The following is a 20,102-nucleotide window of genomic DNA, read 5'->3' as shown; positions in this document are numbered from 1 at the left end:
TAGTCATGGGTGGAAAATTTGTGTGTGATTCACAGTCTGCTGTTTTGTACTTTGTTCTCAGTGAGCCTATATATGTGACTAAACTGTGCAGGAAGCCACCAAGTGTAACTTTCTGCTCTTGGTGACTCTGTGCCTTAGGTTTGAGTAAATTTCTCAAGACCATAAAAGCAATACCAGCTTGTCTTTTGAAGTATTATTACAGTTGTAAACTTAGTAATTATATTATAGGGATACCTCCTTAGAAATGTCATTGTCTTCTTCCTTTTTTGTACCTGCCAGTGTGTGTTCTGTTTTTTGTGTTGCCTTTAGATTTTTCTCACCTGTTGTACTGAAATGCAGTTCATTGGCATATCAAATTCCCACTGAAGTCTTTCCTTGTCAGGGTTTGGAAGCCCTCCTCTTCTCCAGTACATAAAAATAACAATTACATTCCTGAGACCTCTTATATGCTGATGCTTATGTACATTAACTTATTTGCAGTATTCTTCCAGTATGCCAATTAATGTGTGTGGTATGGTATATATGTTAGAGCATTTAAAATGTTGAACTTTTAAAACTAATCCAGAAATAAAATTGCATTTGCCAAATGGAAGAAGACTAGTTTCCTATTTGTCTCTGGGTTTGTACATCATAGTAATAGTTAATCTGCTAAAGTACACAGATGTCTGACTTTTTCTTCAATAATAGAACCACTTGCAAGAGATTGCCACCCTTGTGGAGCTTGCAATTCACTCTGCACAGAAGGAAATTTTCCCTTGCTGATCTGCAGTAATCTTTTACAGAGTGTTTGGGGGCAAATCTGGCCATTGATAGTTGGCAAGCTATGGCAGCTCCTACAGCATATTTTTTTTTGCTAGGTCTTAGCGTGCATCTACCCAGGCCTGTAGACCTCATAACCACAAACTAATCTAAATGCTGAATGCATCGAGATCAGCACCAGAAGGAAAATTGCAGGATGTACTTCTCCTGCTGCTTTTGTTCCCAGTTGCCTACATATTGCATCCATCTGGACCATATGACAATGCATCAGAGGGATGAGTGATGCTATCCAGTGCTCTCCCAAGGGCTGCTTGGATGTTTCGTACCAGCAAACAGAGTAACAGTAATGTACCAGTAAAGAACTTCAGAGCTTGATTGTGCTAAACACTGTCTCAGCACACCAAGGAACGTAACACAACAAAACTTAGAGGTTAGATATTAGAACTATTTCTGCTGGTGTTATTTTTTCAGAGACAGAAGGAGCACAGTAGACTGAGCCAGGAAATCTGTGGGAGTACCAGCAGTTGAGTTCTTAGTCACAGAACTATCTTTCTTCTCCCTATCTACCCTGTTAACTTGATTTTCTTGGGTACAGCTTAAAATGCATGAGGCAGTTGAGGAAATAGTTCCTGCTCAATACTCCAGGTATATTAAGCAAGTGTTGCATTGAGAGTTTAACCTGTGTTAGGATGGCAGGGTTGCTTTAGGCAGCGTAAGGAGGTGGTGCCAGGAGAAAGGAGCCTGACACTTCTGGAATCTTAAAATGATCTTAAGCCATTAGCCAGGTAGATCTTTATTGTATTTTTGACTTTCAGTGCCCTAGAACTGCATCCCATCCATCATTTTCCAGCTAGCTCAAGGGGTTGGAAAATGCTACAAGATGCTACATCTTTTTCAAGCAGCTTAGTTTTTAGTTACTTTGATGTGTGTGAGCAGTGCCCCAGGTGTAAATAATTTAAACAGAGGTGCCCATTTTGACTTGCTACTGCACTGTTCTTTGTGGCTGTCAGTCATTACATGTGCCTGTGCCTCACCCCTGTTCAACAAGGCCAGCTTTGAAAAGATAATAGTAAATGGAGTTTTTCTTGTTCAGCCAATGCATAGTTTCCTTTGGGAGTATGGAAACTGTGACCTGATGCACAAGGCAGGAAAAAGTCCAAGTACTACACTGACAGTATCACGAATGCTTCAAGCCACTTTTAAGAGAAGATGATTTTTTGTTTTTCATTTGCTGTAATCTCAGAGGGAATATGTGTAGTTTCTCAGAGCAGTTTGTTTGGTTAAGACTGCCAAGCCCCACTATCTCTCTCTCTATGGGATAATAACACAGAGGAAGACTTTCTCAGAACTGTTAACAACCATTCTTATTCTCTCAGGAATTTCTTGGCCATGTTGTCTTTAGCAAACCCTTCACAGTTGCTGAATTGGAGCATGAATTACATTAGAGACTTGTGACTTTTACATCTGCTCTGTGAGCCTGTGCGTGCCTGTGCGCAGGCAAAAAATGTGAGACCCTATGGATCAGAACCATGACATGCATTACAGGATAGGAAATGCCATGGTTTATTACTCATATGGATATTAGCATAGGGAGGTCTTTGATCTATTTATTACTGCCATTCTGCTAATTCATCATTTAGCTACTATTTATCATGTGGCCATGGCAACTTTTAGAAATTTTGCATACATTTGAGAGAAGCTATGGGTTTTTTTAAAATGCTCTATTCACAAACAAGTGTACAACATACAGACGGGTACATACACCAGTAAGGTTTTTTAAAATCAACTTAATTTGAGAAGCAAGCATGTACAAATAATCTCAGCAATTCACAAATATGAGACATAACCTCTGAATATATAGAAGTTGTTATAACCCCTCTCACCATAAAAAAAAAAAAGTGAAAAATCATGGCTTTGTCAAGGTTGTAAGGAGCTTGATATGCAATAGTTGATAGAGGTCCTCCTATTTGCTTCAGCTGTATATTGACCCTAATAAAGTGTGGAAAGACTTTGAGCAGCTGCTATCTAATTCTTAGCCATCTTTCACCACAGAAATATGCCCCTGGTATCTCTGTTGATATGAACAGACACCTATACACCATCTAAGGAACAGGTCTAGTGTAGAAAAGCTAGTGTCTTAAATATAAGTACCTTACCCTTAAGATTATAAATCAGATGAGTCCCTTGTAATCAATTTATGGTAAGGTAATAATGCTAGATCCTTATACTAAGTTTGACCTTGAGTGTTCTTCTGCTGTCTGCCAATTTTATCTTTTCCCATTGTCCTTGTTGTCAGGAGGTTTCTGCTTTTTTGACTGACAGACATTTCTGGATCAGATTTCAAAATTTCTCTTCTGCAGACTTGAGATCTGAGGTGGCTCCAGGTGGGCTGTTCACAGGTCACAGCAAACTTTAAGGATCCTTCCTTCCTTCCTTCCTCCCTCCCTCCCTCCCTCCCTTCCTTCCCTCCCTCCCTCCCTTCCTTCCCTCCCTTCCCCCCTCCCTCCCTCCCTTATCTAAAGGTTTGCCTCTGCTGGAATACTTCTTCCTCTATCACTAGACCCACATTTGATGTGTTACTGAAGGACACAGATAATACCACATCACTTTGATGAGAATCAGGGTCTACTTATATTTGCAAGGTAACTTGGTCTACTCTTGGTCTCTACTGAAATCATCTAGAATGAAAGAGGAAGTGGAGACAGACATAGGAAAAGCAATCAATAAATTTTCTGTTCTTTAAAAAGTAAGTTTTTGACATGTGAAGCTTCAGAGGATCATGGATTACAGTTAAGGAAAAAAGTGTTCTCCAAACTGTGCTGATGGATGCATACAATAACAGTGTAAAAGCCACCAGAAGGAAGTTTTAAGGAATTAAGTAAGTTGGAGACGGGCAGCTCTTGGATATGTAAGTCTGAATGGCTGTTGTTGAAGTCAGAATATTTGTCTACATGGAAAAACATGGAGTCTGATGTCCTGCAGAGAGTTGCTTTATGATTCACAAAACCTGCTGCATGACTAGCAGTGGGTATCCCTTGAACACCTGAATTGTGCTTGATAGGTGTTTGCCACATAGAAAGCAATCATAGACTGAAACAAGCAAAGCACTTAAGTACATGCTTAAATTTAAGCATATGGGCCAATCCTATTGACATAGGTTGAGTTCAATAATCCTACTCAGGCTTAAGTATTTTGCTGGATGGAGGCCTGAAGGCAATTGATGCCTTAGTCCTAGACATGCTTTGTATGGAAACTTGTTCATGTTGAAGTTCTAGTATTCATACTGAATTTTAGTTCCTCCTCATTTTCTTAAATAATCTTTAAAAGTTATTCCTCCCACCAGCTCCCACTGCCCATTCTCTTGGCTTGTCCTCATTTTCTCACCATTTCCCTTCCAAACATCAGTAAAACTCATTAGTCTTCAATAGCTATAACAGAGTTTGTTTATATGGTGCTTAGAGTAAAGTTTGGGAGAAAGAGACTAAGATGCTCCCAACATAAACTAAGCAAGATAGAAACCAGACAGCCTTTTAGAGGAAAAGGACTTTTCTAAACAGTAAGGAAGTGAGAGGGGAATGTTGCTAGTGGTTATTCTTTATGGAAAGCTACACATATGCACGTAAAACCAAGTTTCAAGCTATTTTTTCTGAATTTTATTTTCTCTTCCCTTTGCCTTTCCCCTAAGCAGTTCTGGATGCTTTAGCACTGAGATCCCATGTTCATGCTGGCAACAGCTGGAGGCTCTTGAGGATTAATGCCACTTAACAGAGTGCAAAGAACACTAGATATAAAACATTTTTAGCAACACTCAACAGAAAATTAAGCTTTGACTAAAATCTTGCTCGAGTATTTCCCTGACAGGGTGAAATAAGTTTTATGGGTTATCCTTTGAAGCTAAGTAGATTATAATTTTGCAAATATTAGTATTTTTGTTATTCTTTCTCCCCCCCACCCCCAGTATAAAATGCGGAATTTTCAGAGTGGAGACACTCACTAATAGATTTTAATTAGCATCAATTCCAGCCTCAAGAAGGGACAGAGTGAAAGAAAGAGAAATGCCTGTTCCTGTTTAGAATGGTGGTGAAGCAGATCTCTGAATGCTATTAATGCTATCAATGCTATTAATCTGCTAGGACAGAAGAAATTGCATATTCTTCCTCAGTGGATATCAGGCAGCTCCATCTAAATACATAGCAAGAATCCAGATTGAGTGGACACACAAGTCTTTTCTCCAACTAACATATAAGTTCCTCATCAGTCACTTCAGAATTTACAGGTGGGTGCAACATAATTTACAACTTTTTTCTTCTAGGGGAATTTGATTGCAACAAAACAAATTTCTGTTAACGCTCACAGGGCTGATTGAAACAGAGGTGGTGGGCATATTTTGTGTTTGGATCATTGACAGGGAAAAATTAATTGAGTGTATTAAGTTGCCATTAAATTGTAGTGATTTGTCCCATACTGTACTGCTGCAGGAAAACTGTGTTTGTTGTCAACTGTAAAAATATCTACACTTCTTTGCCTCTAGCCAGGTAAACAGATGCAGAGATGATTTCTTTTTCTATTATGCTATTGAAGTACATCAGGAATAGTATAACTTCCCAAGGATAAAATTACCTGGTATTGCTTTTTCTAATGATGTCTTTAAGTCTGTGTGTACATGAACAGATGTTTAAAATACCCTAGTAAGTACATGGGGAAAAGTGGCTAGATTTATAAATGGCACAAAGGGACAAAATTCTTACTCTTCTTTGTACTAGGACAATGCAAGTAACTTTTCTACATGAGGCATCACCATTTTCCTAGGAAGTAGATAACACCTGAGTATGAAATCTCAACTATTCTTTCCTTAATATTGATGTGGTCTCTTAATCACAGAGCAATGATCACAATGATCACAAAGCCAGCTGTCCTCCCAGTTGTGGAAGAGAGAGGAGTTTTTATCTAGTTGTAGCATGATCCTTTCCTTATCTTACAGTATCTTGAGCCTTCATTACCCAAACTACAAGCAAATGGGGAAACGGCAAGTGCTTTTTTATCATGTGGTGAAAAGAACAGTCAATTCATGTTGTTTGTTAAAGCCATGTGGCCACTTCCAGGACTGGGAACATGTAACAAGTAATCTTACTTTTTCCGCCCAGTTACTGTGAGTACGTCCTGAGGATGTGTCCCTGGCACACATGAGAGAATCCTCCCTTGTCAGCCCAGTGTTCTCCAGCTGGATGTGGCTGTTCTTGTCTCCACTGCGTTGCTGTTACACTGCAGAAGAAAAACAGAGAGCTGAGAGTTGCACGTGAAAAACCTCCATGGCTGAGCCTCAGCCCTTGACATCGCCCCTCACATCTGGGCTGCCAAAATGCAGACGTGCAGAACATTTCCACTGCCTTATCACAGGAAACAAATATAGCCTGGGGAAAGTGTGCTGAGAAAGGCTACCTACAGCCATGAGAGAGAGAGAAATGGGAATAATTCCATGTGGGAGGGAAGATCAGAGTGTGGGAATTGTGCCCTAAATAGATGGCTCTGACACATCCCCTTGTAGTGTCAGGTGGGCAGCCAAGGGTGCTTGTGCCAGCACAGGTAGCTGCTGGGAGCCATGACTTAGGCTGAGAAATACCTGAGACTGTCTTAGGAGGAGTCTCTACCCAAATTCCCTACAAACTAATTCCTGTAAAGAAAGGAATTTCTATCTACTATGTTTTACAAACTGGTCTCATAGGCTATTTATTCGAGAAACTGTATACCCTGACACAGCGTTCATTCATGGTACTGGTCAATTCTCATTATATCCTCAGCAGGATTTCAGCACTATCAATCACAGTCGTTTACAGTTTTTGCACACTACAAATTGACTGCCACTCTCACCAGTCAGCATTGTTTTCATAGCTAATGCTAATGCTACAGACTCAGACAGTGCAACATAGTGCTGTTATGAAAACATTCAGCTTTGAGAATTATTTTTTTTCCAGAAAATCTACAACAAAAGACTATGGCTTCTCTCTTGAGAAGAGATTTAAAATATAAAACATTCTCTTCAGCCTTGTGGTATTGCCAGTCAGAAAAACTACATGTTCTGAGGGGGAAAGGTACTTCTGGAGGAAATAGGAATTATTCTCTTTATAACCATTATCAGGAACACTAAAATCTTTGTCAACTTAATTTTTTCATTACCACAACAGTGTAGATTTTTTTTTAATTATACAAGTTTCCGTAATGAGCACATCGTATTTCTACCAATAGCTCATACTTTCTTCAGAGCAGTTCTTATAGAGAGATCTGCAGCTGCTTTACATCCTGAAATGATGTGGGTACCTAGAATTGTTTGCTACAACTTGTATCATAATAGTACATGTAAGTGCCAGTCAGAATCAGATTCCTGATATGTCCTACACATTGACACACCTCTAAATATTCTTGTTTCCAGGCAGAGAGAATAATCCTACTTAGGAATAAAAGCAGAATCACAGAATCACTATTGGAAAAGATCTCTCAGGTCATTGAGTCCAGCCCTTAACCCAGCACTGCAAAATCCACCACTAAACCATGTCCCCAAATGCTGCATCTAAATGGCTTTTAAATAACCCCAGGGATGCAGACTCAACCACTTCCCTGGACAGCCTGTTCCAGGGCCTGAAAACCCTTTTGGTGAAGAAATGTTTCCTAATATCCCATCTAAACTTTCCCTGGCGCAAGTTTCAGTTATTTTCTCTCATCCTATTGCTTGGTACTGGGAGAAGATCAGCCCCCACCTGGCTACAGCCTCCTTTCAGACAGCTGTAGAGAGCAATGAGCTCCCCTGAGCTTCCATTTCTCCAGGCTGAACACCCCCAGCTCCCTCAGCTGTTCCACACAGGACTTGTGCCCCAGACTCTCCACCAGCTCCCATTTCCCTTCTCTGGACCCACTCCAGCCCTTCAATGTCTTTCTTGCAGTGAGGGGCCCGAACCTGGACACAGTGCTTGCAGTGTGCCCTCACCAGTACAGAGGGACAATCCCTGCCCTGCTCCTGCTGGCCACACCACTGCTGATCCAGGCCAGGACACCCTTGGCCTTCCCTGTGCTGTTCACGGGGTGAGGGACCTGTGGCACTTGCAGGAGCAGCTGAGGCACTCGCTGGCCCTGGCTCCTAAGGACAGCCTGTTTGCTGTCCAGAGGCTGGGAGCCTGTTTCCTGCGTGCTAATGTGACTGCCGTGGTGTTATTTTCCAGGGTTTTTTGCTCCTCTAGAGGAGCAGTTTAGAATTTTCCCTTTTTTCTTTGACTGTCAGAGCTAATCAAATGTGATTCAAACTTGCCAATAGTTTCAGCCCCCTTGACTCTCCATTATTTTGCCCAGCCTAAGGGGATTTTAGAAGGTTTGGTACTCAGTTAGTCTTATTTATTGTTGTCACAAATTTATAGATTATGTTAAAAAATATTTTTCTCTTCCTATAGAGAGTGAAAAATTATGCCAAATTTCAATATTGGATGGAGTCGTACAGCTATCTCTTTCTTTTTTCCTTTTTACGAAAGCTACTCAATTCCTCCCAAATGCTGACAGTATAAAAAATTGTTACCAATTGCAGAGAATCTCTGGCTGGTTTGAGGGCTGAGGCTGTGGACGTCTTACCTAAGTGAGGATATTCAGGAATTACTTCTGCAAGGTAGGAGTGTCACAGACAATTTAATTTCCTGCAGAGCTTCACACCTACAAATCCAGATACAGCATTCTGCTGCACAAAAAACAACTCTGTCCAACTCCAAGAGATAATAAGCTTCAGGTTCAAATCATCATAAAAATAGGAAAAAGAAAAAAATACTACTGGCTGTAAGTTCAATTAATAAATTATAAATTTTCTTTATATTTTTATGGGTATTGATTGTTTTAACTCCCTCAAGCCTGTAAAAATCCCAAATGTAGTCTGCATGTGGGTTGAACTCAAGAGAAATGTCTCCTGAAATAGGCCTTTTAAAATTAATTAGGCTTGTGATAAATCACAACAGGGAATTAACAGTATCTGCTATACAGGAACAAACCTTTTGTGCATACTCATACTTTGGTTTTATTTATTAATCCATATTGTGATTTTTTGTCATTATTTTAAGAGCTAGAATAAATGCCACATTGCAACTTGTTAAAAATAAACAGAAGAAAATTTTGAAGTACAAAACTTCATTAAACTGCAGCACCCTTTTTAAAAATTTTCTGCATCGTTTTCTCAAATAGCACCACAAGATAAACACATTCTAAATCCAACTCTGAACTGATAGCTTTGTTTCTCCCTAATTATTGTGTCAGTTTTTCTCACTGGAGAAACTGAGGGTAGCATGGAACAATTCCTGGTGGTCAGTAAACAAATCAACTAACTAAAACTCTGTATGCCTAAGCAGAAAACCATTTTATATTCTGAAAAGAAAAGATGACCTCTTTGTTTTGTTTCTAATAAGCTTCAAAAAACAATTCAAATATTAGTTTTCAGCCTAATTTGTGGTTTTTGAAAGGGTTCCAAGAAAGGCCAGTGACTTTTAGTCCTGTTATCTTTTGGAAATTAATGCTGGATATTTGTTATGGTTATTTGTTAGTGCATGTAATTCTCTTAGTATAAACAGGCAGAATAATCTTTTCTGTACAAGTGCCCCTATACAAGGTAAGCATCATAACAGCACTGAACTGAATCAGTAAATAGAATAATATTTGCTGAAGAACACCACACTGGAGCCAGCACGCGAGTTGTTTATTGGCATGGGTTAGTTCACAGCACTCAGCTTATTCCCCAGAGGAAAATTCAACACTTGTACTACAAGTATTACACAGGGAGTACTCAAAACATTAACCATTTAAATACTGGAGGTGAAACTAAGGTGTGAGGTGATCAGTGAGATCATGCAGAGATTGTAAAATTTCATCTGTGCACAAGGATAGTGAGGAGTGGATAGAAAGTTGTTTTAGGGTTGTTGTTTCTGGTGTGGAGAATCCTGGTGATTCAGAAGGGCAGGGGAGCATCAGGAATATCCTTAGGCCAGGCTGGCAAAGGAAAGAGCCTGCAGACCTTCAGGTGATTCACCCTGAGCTCTGCCAGGCAGCCCCAAATGTGTCAGTGTTTGTTTAACACCACAAAGGAGAGTGAATGAATAGAAAAGTGAGATTTTTCACAGGTTTCAGGGGCCAGGTCAGCACTGCTCTGGCTCTATTGAACCAGGAAGCTACTGTTAAACTGAGGAGCTAGTTCAAAGCAAGATTAATTGGCTGGATGTTATACTGTATGTTGGAGAATGTGCTTCATAAAATGACTTAATGGTAGAGGTCATTAATATGACTGAAGCCACAAGATGTCTGAACACAACTTAAAGATAAGCTGTTCCAATCTAAAACACTTGTCTGAGTGTTTGCCTGAAGATGGTTGCCCTACAAAGAGTTTGTATTTTGTTTCCACTCAAAGATAGATATGCTTACTCATAAGTTCTTTATCCATTTTTAATGAGAGATGGTAATTAAAAATTAATAAAGTTTATTTAGAGAAAAAACAACTATTTCTGTGAATCTCTGCACTATTATTAAGCTGAAAGAGGGCAGGCTTAGTTTAGATATCAAGAAGAAATTCTTCACTGTGAGGATGGTGAGGCACTGGCACAGGTTTCCCAGGGAAGATGTGGATGCCCCATCCCTGGCAGTGTTCAAGGCCAGGCTGGATGGGGCTTTGAGCAGCCTGGTCTGGTGAAAGGTCTCCCTGATCATAATAGAAGGGGAGTTGGAACTAGATGACCTTTAAGGTCCCTTCCATCCCAAACCTTCTAAGGTTCTATGATTATGCTTATTACATAAACTTTAATAGCAGCACCTTAGGGTTGTTTTTTGTTTTTTTTAATTGTGCCTTCTATGAAATGATAGAATGGAGTTCTTTGTTGCACAAGAGTAAAATAACACTTTTCCCTGGAGGTGATTTTCTCCTATTTTTCCCTCAACCTTTCCCAATGTACTGCAGAAAGGGATTGGTGGATTCCTCCCACACATGTATATTGCTTTTTCTCTCTTCTTCAGGAGCAGAATTTAATAGGAACCAGAAGTCATAGTTTAGTGCATATAGTTTAGCTAATTCTAAATTACAATGACAATTTGCTTTGTTAGCATTTTTTCCTAAGATTTCCTATTTATAATTGGTCTCATCAATGACTTTAAAATACACAGAAAATCGAAATTTTCCTCCATGATGCCTAAATTTATATACCTAACTATCATAACTTTGAACATGGGTTGTGGCTGCTCAGAACTTTTAAAACTTTGGAGGTTTTTCTCTCTGTGTTTCTAGATGAAAACAAAAGCACAAAACTGCAGAGTGATCTACTGTAACAAACCATGATTTTTAGGAAGAGAGCACTTCATTGATGAAAAAGAGAAGTCAGTGTGAAGCAGCTGAATAAGAGGAGTGAGAAGCAAACAACAGAGGTCGGTAAAAAAAAAAAAAGAAAGCTCCTACATAAATGAATATCTGTTAAAAACAACTGAATTCTTAAGTGCCAGTGCTTACTACAAAACCAAAACCTGCATCCTGTAGACAAAGTAAAATTCCAAGGCCAGCATAAAAAGTGATTTTTCCTTGAGTTAAAAATATTGCCCTTGTCTCTCTGGAAATCAATTTTACATAATCAAAATGCTTTCAAAATATTTCCAGTCACCTACTGAATGTGCTAGTGGCTGTCAGCATCTAACTTGATGTCTCATTTCTAATAAAATACACTGAAATAATGAAGTAGGAAACTGACTTCTTATGAAATGGAAATAATTGGGGTAAGAGAAATAAGATGTAAAGGGACTTTAGTGGAAAATTAGGTTGCATTTGCAACATGCAGATAAACATGGCTGTCTACTTGTTGGTTCCATATTTTCTTTGCCTTTTCTGTACTTTGAAAAGGAATTTTGCTTCACAAAGCTCCATGAAATTGCAGTTTTGAAAAAGAAACTATTCCTCTATGACCTGCTCCAAAGCCCACAGTACCGGCAGAAATGGTCTGGGTAGCGAGGTTCAGTCCTTTGACACCACAATCACATCTAAGCCTTTCCCTAAGAAAAGGATCAAACGATGTCTTAGCATTATTCTGTGAAGTCACGAAGTGGCTGTTTCACCATTTGTGAGTGAAAAAATATTGTTATTTGATGCTTTAGTAAGCAAGATGAGTATTTGTGCAGACTACTCACTATATTTCACTGTAACAGTAGGGACAAAATTGGAACTGTTATTGGAATCTGAGTTATTTAAAGAGTTTGTGTGTGTGCATGTGTGTGTCCCTGTTTATTGCTATGAATGCTCTGTTTGCAAATTTCAGTTTACCAACTGTTTTGATTTCTGTCAGTCTGCTTTTTTTTCCCCCTGTATTTCAATAAGTCATTTAATTCCCCATTTAATCCACCATATTTCTGTTCAGGGTGCCAACACATTTCTGACTCAGCTTCAGCTCTGTGACAGATCTGTTGTAGGACCTGAACTGAGAGCATTAATGTTAAGCCACCACATTAACTATGTTATCCAGGCTGTGCCTGAAAATCATTGAAAAGATAAATTTCAAATTCAAAACCATGGAATTTCCTGATGTTTTGTCATTTGAGATACACTTTTTTGTGATTGACTCCTTGTAGTAAAGGAAGATGGTCTAAAGGTTCAGAAAACATGCAGAGGTTGGGCATGTGAGTTCAGTTCTTGGATCTCTTTGGAGATGTTGGCAAACTTTAATTTCTGTGTTAAATTCTCTGGCCACAGTTATTTCTTCCTCAAATCTTAACCATGATTTCAGCCTCCATGGTGTAAACTGCCAAGAGTTCATTGTTGCTATTTGTTCATGTGTAACACAGAGATCTTGTGTCACTTGGGGACTCAGGAAATGCTAAAATATAAATGACTTTTAAATTATCTGCATGTAAACTGCTCATACTGTTTATTAAATAACTATTAGGATAACAGAGCTGAGCTTGACCAGAAGCTCAAATGAATGCTGGATTCTGTCCAAAACTTAAAATAATTATAGTCTTTCCAGTGTGGGTGTAACTTTCATATTTGAGAATACATATACACAGGATTTGGCTTGGGGTTTGTCTTTTAATTTTTATTCTCAACCACACTGCTGTAGCTCCAAAAGACCATATAAAGGAAATAATGTTCCATCCAGAGAATTGTTTTTCTTTCCTCCTGTCCAAGAGCAAGATCAATAAAAGCAGCATGACAATAGTAATTTTCAGGTCTATTAGTGAAGCTGTCTGTCCTAGAAATTGAATGTACCCTGTTATGTTGAGGAAAGAAGGAAATTTTTCATTTATGGGTTAATTTCCCTTAGAGGCATTAAGCCAACTCATAGCTTTTGCATTTTGTAGAGTGAAGCCTGGCTATATGGCCATTATTTGTTTGCATTTCTCTTTGTAGGATGCAGCAAGTTGTGTTAGGTACTCAGCAAAGCAATAGAAAAACACCACTGGGGATGACAGGAGCTCCAAGGGAAGCGATTTAGTTACGAATATTTTCATGGAGTATTTCATGGTTCACACCACTGATGTTTGAATTTTGGACATCAATTCAGCCTGTGCTGGGAAGTATGGGCCAGGTGCAGACTTCTGATGCACATCACATTTTGCTTTCCAGTGCTATCCACCAACAGAGAGGTATTTGATCAGAGTTTTTGTTTGGCTTTGGCTCAGCTGAGCCTAACTTCTACTGAATAAAAAAAAAGGTTTGGAAAGTTTGATTTGTAGATTATTTTGGTGTACATAAAAATGCTTAAGGAGTGATTTGAAGCCCACTCAAATTAATGATCTGATTCTCAGAGACTGAGGCAGTCTTGGTGGAGGGGGAAAAACAGTTAGGGTTTAACTCTTTTTACGGGTAAAAAAAAAAAGTAAGGCACAAACACAACAGCTGTTCAGGATGTAATGCTGAAGTCTCCTTTGGGAGGAGGGTATGGCTGAATACGTGACAATCTAATAATGTCTTTGCCATAGTGGAGAAAATAAGCAAAAGCTGACAAGGTTGAAAGAACACAATTCCCATAATCTGTGATTCCTCTGTCATCACTAATTTAGCGTTCGATATTTAATGTTCTGTCATATTAACGATGCATAAAGCAGTCAACACCGAGACCCGAGAGCCCTGGAACATGGATGGGTCTGGTGCTCTGGGACACCGAGAGCTGTCACGGTAGGGAAGGGAAGGGAAGGGAAGGGAAGGGAAGGGAAGGGAAGGGAAGGGAAGGGAAGGGAAGGGAAGGGAAGGGAAGGGAAGGGAAGGGAAGGGAAGGGAAGGGAAGGGAAGGGAAGGGAAGGGAAGGGAAGGGAAGGGAAGGGAAGGGAAGGGAAGGGAAGGGAAGGGAAGGGAAGCTCCCCGCCGAGCGCTCCCCCAGCGCCCCGCTCGGGGCTGTCCGGGGGCGGTGCCGGGGCTGTCCGGGGGCGGTGCCGGGCCCGGGGCTTGGCCCGGGGCTGGCCGGGGCCGGGGCCGCCGCCGCTGTCGGCAGGTGCGGGCAGAGCCGCGCCGGCCCCGCCTGATGTGCGCGGAGGCGGAGGCGGCGCCGGGCTGCGCGCAGGGTCCCGCCATGGCCCTGGCGTTCTGCGGCGACGAGGGCAACTCCACCGCCTACAACGTGGATCACGGCGTGCTCAACAACGGCTGCTTCGTGGACGCGCTCAACGTGGTGCCGCACGTCTTCTTGCTCTTCATCACCTTCCCCATCCTCTTCATCGGTGGGTGCCTGCGGCTCTCCCTCCCCTGTGTCTCTCCTATTTGTGAGAGGTGCCTCTCCTCTCCCTGTCCGCCTGTGTCTCTCCTATTTGCCCCCCTTTTCCTTCTGCCGCTCTCCCCCCGGCGGTGCTTTGCCGTGTCCCGCCGCCCGGCTTTGTCTCGCCGCGGGTTTCCCTCCCCCGCGTGTGCCGCGTTTCCCCCCGCCAGCCTGGCCTCCCCTTGCGGTGTCCCCTGGCCTGGCCCTGCCCCCCGTGCCGCACGGAGAGGCTGCGCTGCTGTCGGGATGCGCTGCGAGCTGCGGGATGCTCCGGCGGCCGCCGCTCCCCGGGCTGGCCCCGCTCCGCCCGCTGTGCGCCCGGGCAGCGGCTCCCCCTCTGTCGGGGCTCGCCGCAGGTGAAACCCCTCGGCAGTCAGGGCAGGAACGGGTGATGCTGGAAGAGACCGCGGGATTTGCCCTGCTGGTTTTGACCGGCAGCGCGGGAAGCAGAAATAAAGGTGCTATTAAAGCCCAGGAAAGCTGTCAAGTAAGCGTTGCGTTATGAAATATTATTCGCAGTAATTACTGCCGCCTGGCATCCCCCCCTCATCAGAGGACCTGCGGTACCTGAGGCGGGTGTGATTTGATGTCACAAGCCCGGCGGGGCCGGTAGGTGGCCCGGTGGTTCAGCACATGGGGCTGTCACTGCTCCGGGTACCCTCCTCCAAAGCCTGGACCGGCGGGGAGCCAGGGCACGGGTTGGAGTAACACTCGCTCCTGGGGGTGGGAAAAGGTCCGGTGAGGAAACAGCAGCCAGCACGGCTCTGAAAACGGGGTCAGCTGAGAGCTGCGTAGGGTTCCCTGCATTTATCTGGAATCTCTCAGTACTGCTACTTTTTAGCGAGACAAAGCTTCGTACCTTTTTTTTTTTTTTTAACTTTTTGAAATAATCGAAGGGAAAAGAAGTAGTGCATTTATTAGTGTTTGTGTTTATTTTTTATAGTGCTCGTGTGTATTTGTCAAAACGTTAATATGTTGTTCATTTAAGCTATGAATATACTTAAAAAACGTGTAGTGCGTGTAATTACTTGATATTAAGTTGCTAGAAGTATAGGAATTTAAGGCTGTGTTCTGTCTGAATCATTGATTTTATTCTATATGAAGTGAGATAATGAAAGCACAGTTCTGATAATATTCAAATACATGTGTGTTTAACAACACGGCTGCATCAGTGTTGGTATGCAAGGTTGTTAAATATATAGTTTTGGAGTTTTTGTAAGCAGGAACTTTGTGTGTCAGTCTTGTTTAGAAAGCTCTCTGTAATTTTCTTTTCTCTTTTAGGATGGGGAAGTCAGAGTTCCAAAGTACATATACATCATAGTACATGGCTTCATTTTCCTGGCCACAATTTACGCTGGATATTGACTTTTATCCTCTTGTTTGTGCTGGTGTGTGAAATTGCAGAGGGCATAGTGTCTGATGGGTAAGTGTATATCTGCCTTCCTCTGGTAGCACTGAGCCATTTAAAGGTTGCAGGGTAGCTCTTTCATCCCTGTCTAAATTCTCATCTAAACCATATTCCTTGTGGTTATGAACATATCATCTGTTTTCTTAGTGATTAACCTACCAAACTTGTATCAGAAATTCCACAGACCTTGCCAAGTGATGTACACATGCACAACTGACCTTCATCATTTTAGTTCAGCTTAATGACACTATCTTTCCGAAGAGTAATCATAGATAAATCCTAATGATTCAAGCAGATGGTGACATTTTCATGGTATGTTTTATGTCCAAGGACCCAGCCCCACAGTCCTTGCTTAAGAGGAGCTCCCATGTGCACGGTAGGTCACACCATTGACCCCCAAATTGAGTTCTTTTATAAATAAAATTAATTAATCTGCTGGGCCTTATGTCACACCTCACAGAGTTTCATCCGATCATTGTGCACTATCTCTCTTATTGTTACCTGGAGCAGAGCAGCTCATATTATGTGAGCATGAGGCTTCATCTATTATTCAGCTTAGGATTGTCACTAAACAGAAATCTGTGGGAAAAAATTATTCCAAGTGAAGCAAGTGATACAGAAGAGTGATTTATTATGAAAAAAGTTAATTATATAACAATGAACGTGATCTCTCTTGCTATGAAGAGAGGCATGATTTTTCATGATGATTATGAATTTGAACTCAAGAATTATGAAATGGAAGCTCCTCATTAAATAGAACAAAAGCTCCCTGATTAGCCATCTATATAACAAATATCCACCAACCAGTGTGAAATGCACTGCAGACTTCTGGTGTAGAAAATTATATCATCATTATTATTTTAACTTCTCTTAAACATAGGATGTTTCTCGGTGCCAGGTTGTTTTTTTTTTTTTTTTAAAGGAATTTTTCTCTTGCTTATTCAGAGTTATCAGGGTGTGGGATGCTCAGAGCAAAAGCTCCTGCTTTGAGTTTTCTCCTTTATTTTTCTCATTAGCAATGCCTCTCATTATGTTTATTTGCTGTTTAACTTGACTCAGAACACTGCTGTTAAGTAATAGGTGTCACCTGATGAGAATCAAAGCTTGGAGCTCTGCTGCGGGAGTGCCAACCCACAGTCGTGCTTCCCAAGCACTCAGTAGGCTGGCGAGGGCTCCAGTGAATAGAAGAGAGTTTTGAGACTCATCAGCTTTCTAAGAACCAAAATGGATCGTGCTGGTGAGTCTTTTTCACAGCAACTGGGTGCTAAAGGCTTTGGCATCTCAGCAGTAGAAGCAGCCTATTGGAGGTACAGTTATATAGGGGGATTCCAGCAACTGTGAAATAAATAGATTTTAAAAAGCCTCCCACTGCTGCAGTGTTACCTTCTGAAGCTTAGGCTGTCTGAAAAAATCTGTTCTTGTTGGCTTTTTTTGTCCTTGCTGAGAATTCAGCCCTGATGTACAAAACCCTCCTGGCTTTACTAGGAATTTCAGAGAATCCTTTCTCATTTTGCAGTATTGACATCCAGCTATTGTCAGCAAGTGGAAGTCAATGTTCATGACAGGCTGTGAGCATGGCTCCAGCCAGCTCTACAGAGTTCACCACAATCTTCATTGAGGGAAGGCTCTCCTTTCTAGAGCAGAGATGCAGGAAATGGTTGTCCTGAGCTCCTATGGTTCTGCTAGACATTTGGAATGTTCTTTTCTGAGAAATGTGATGTCTGTGATGGTCTTTCATCTCCCTCCCAGCACAGCTCTTCTTGTCTCTCCAAATTCCACAAAAGTAGTGTTTGATACAGCAAGAAGAAATCCATTCAGAGGACAAGGTGTGAATTTCCCTAAATATTTGTGTCCTGAAGTCATCTTGGTGCCTCTTACGGTGAAGCTGGAAGACTGAGGAAGTGGTAGCCCTTGATAGTGTAGGACACTAAATGCTCTTTGTGAAAGAAAGAAAAGCAGGGAGAGGGAAGGAAGAAGAAATAAGTAGGGGGAAAGAGGGGGGAGAACTTATTTTTATTGAACACTGTACAAACCAACAGCATTGCCCAACAACTGCAATATTCCCAAAGGGCTATATCTGGCAGGACACCTGCTTCTACTTGAAGCAAAGTTTTGCTTTATAAGACAAAAACATCAGGGGGTATGATTCTGTTATAAGGCTTTTTTTTTTGTTGTTGTTGTCTTGCAGTCACTGAAGACAGACCTCACTGTAATTCCTGTGCTGTGGTGCTGTTCCTTCTCCCAAACTGAAAAAACATGAAACACTTTCACAAAATGCTTCTGTAGAAAATCTTGAACTGTGCTGTCAGTTGTTCTTATCTGCATATTTTGATGGACAGCTCCCAAACTAGTTTAGCTTAAATTAACTTTTCTCATTTTGGAGATGAGCTGCTTGTCCTAATTTAAACAATGTTCCAATTGATTTCAGTAGGAAATAGGAGTACACTCCTTTCATTTTCAGCACAGGGGAGGAATTTGAAATCCAACTGTGATTTAGGAGCATAAATTCAATTCAGACTTGGAGGGGTTTGCACCCATAACTCATTCTAGAAAATCCTACATCAGAGCTGGGTACAGGGTACAGTTCATGAATTAAAAGGGAAACATTTAAACAGCTGAGAGGTTTGGCTTTAACAGATTTTTTTTTTGTTTTGTTTTAAAGGGTTTCTGAATCTCGCCACTTACATCTGTACATGCCGGCTGGAATGGCATTCCTGGCAGCCATCACATCAGTTGTCTATTATCACAATATTGAAACATCCAATTTCCCCAAACTGTTAATAGGTATGTCTCAAAATCTGTGTACCTGGAAGCGTGGTTGTGGTCCTGTGTCTGCTCCCTTGGTGATAGGTCATGTATGCTCAAACATTTCCTTATTTTACTGCATTTCACTTCTAGTAACTCTAAATTCAAACCCCCTGCTTGTCAACCTGTTGTGTGGAAGTGTGATGTAAGAGTGAAGAAATCTTTTTGTGTGCATGGTTTGTTGAACTATGCAAGGAGTTCAGGGATGATGTCCCTGACTTTCAGCACAAGTATATTATTCTGTCTGCTTGCTCTTGCTTCATGTTCCTAAAAATCCCTTTGAAAACTGCTTTAAGGCCTTTTGAATGGAAAATGCTATGAATGAGAAATGCTTTTGAATGGAAAATGCTACCTACTCTGTATTTTGCAAGATTGTGACTAAACTGTAGCTGTAGAAAGTCCATTGCTGCTGACAGTCGTTCAGTTGTTCATGTGTTCTCATCTGTTTAAGCAAACTGCAGACTGGGGATGTCTATATGCTTAATCATATCCTGTTATTTCTTTGGTGGTCCTGGCTCATCAAATTTTGTTTGAGCTGGATTTCTTTATCAGTAGATCCCTCTAAAGTTTGTGTTGTGCCATTGTAGCTCTGTGTAGTCAAGTTTTGTTCTAGTTTTTGTCAGGTGGGGAAAAGTCAGTAAAAGACAGTAATAAAAGTCAGTCAACAGCTATATTTGAGAAAGCTTTTAAATCTGGAAGATTATTTTGAACTACATGTTGGGAAAGTGAGAATCCTGTTCTGCAGAAGGAGGCTGTAACTCCTGAAAAAAAAAAAAAATGTCTCCTAAGACTTCGATTTCTATCCAGGCTTAGCAGCCTTTGCCTTCTCATTTGGGATTGCTTTTCTTTTTGTACTTTTCTTTTAAGTAGGATCTTTTTCCTCCTTTATGAACAGGTGAGGTCATTTAGTTGCTTTTTAAATAAGTCAACACAGTCTTTTTAATGCCTTCTCACAGGAAGGCATTATGTCTCAGGAAGCATTGCTAGCCTATTAGACTTGCCTGTAAAGCAAGCAGTGATTTTTGTGGTTTTGTTTTTTTTTTGGTTGTTTTGTTGTTTGGGCATTTTGTTGTTATTTCAGATGTATAATGCATTGTTAAATAATTTAGTGTCACTACTGCATTCCTGCTGTGAAGTCTTTGAAAAGGGTAGCACAAAGTTACAGCTGGTAGTTGATTACCCATTTTTGCATAATTCCTGCTCAGTAGAGATTTCTTTTTTATGATAATGTTTTTCGTTGTTTAGAGTGCTGATGTTGGATAAATTCTGGACTGTACTTGAATACTAAAAAGTTGTACCCAAAAATACCAACGCTTACTTAAGTATTATGGATTAATTTTAATTTTGCAAGAATTTCCAGGGAAGACTCCCTCAGAAAATCTGGTCTTAATAGCTCT

General features: G+C 40.9%; 1 protein-coding gene across 1 annotated transcript in view; it reads left to right on the top strand.

Moving 5' to 3' along the window:
* The first annotated feature begins 14,294 nt into the window (after positions 1-14,294).
* ABCC8 (ATP binding cassette subfamily C member 8) overlaps positions 14,295-20,102 on the top strand; it is a 73,570-nt gene continuing 67,762 nt past the window's right edge. Inside the window, exons 1-3 of the mRNA XM_062495819.1 lie at positions 14,295-14,457; positions 15,774-15,915; positions 18,563-18,684. Coding sequence (XP_062351803.1) covers positions 14,310-14,457; positions 15,774-15,915; positions 18,563-18,684 — 412 coding nt within the window. The 5' untranslated portion in view covers positions 14,295-14,309. The remainder of the gene's footprint in view (positions 14,458-15,773; positions 15,916-18,562; positions 18,685-20,102) is intronic.

Source organism: Cinclus cinclus, chromosome 6 (assembly GCF_963662255.1).
Source record: "Cinclus cinclus chromosome 6, bCinCin1.1, whole genome shotgun sequence".
Classification (NCBI taxonomy): domain Eukaryota; kingdom Metazoa; phylum Chordata; class Aves; order Passeriformes; family Cinclidae; genus Cinclus; species Cinclus cinclus.
This window is presented reverse-complemented; position numbering and strand designations above follow the sequence as displayed.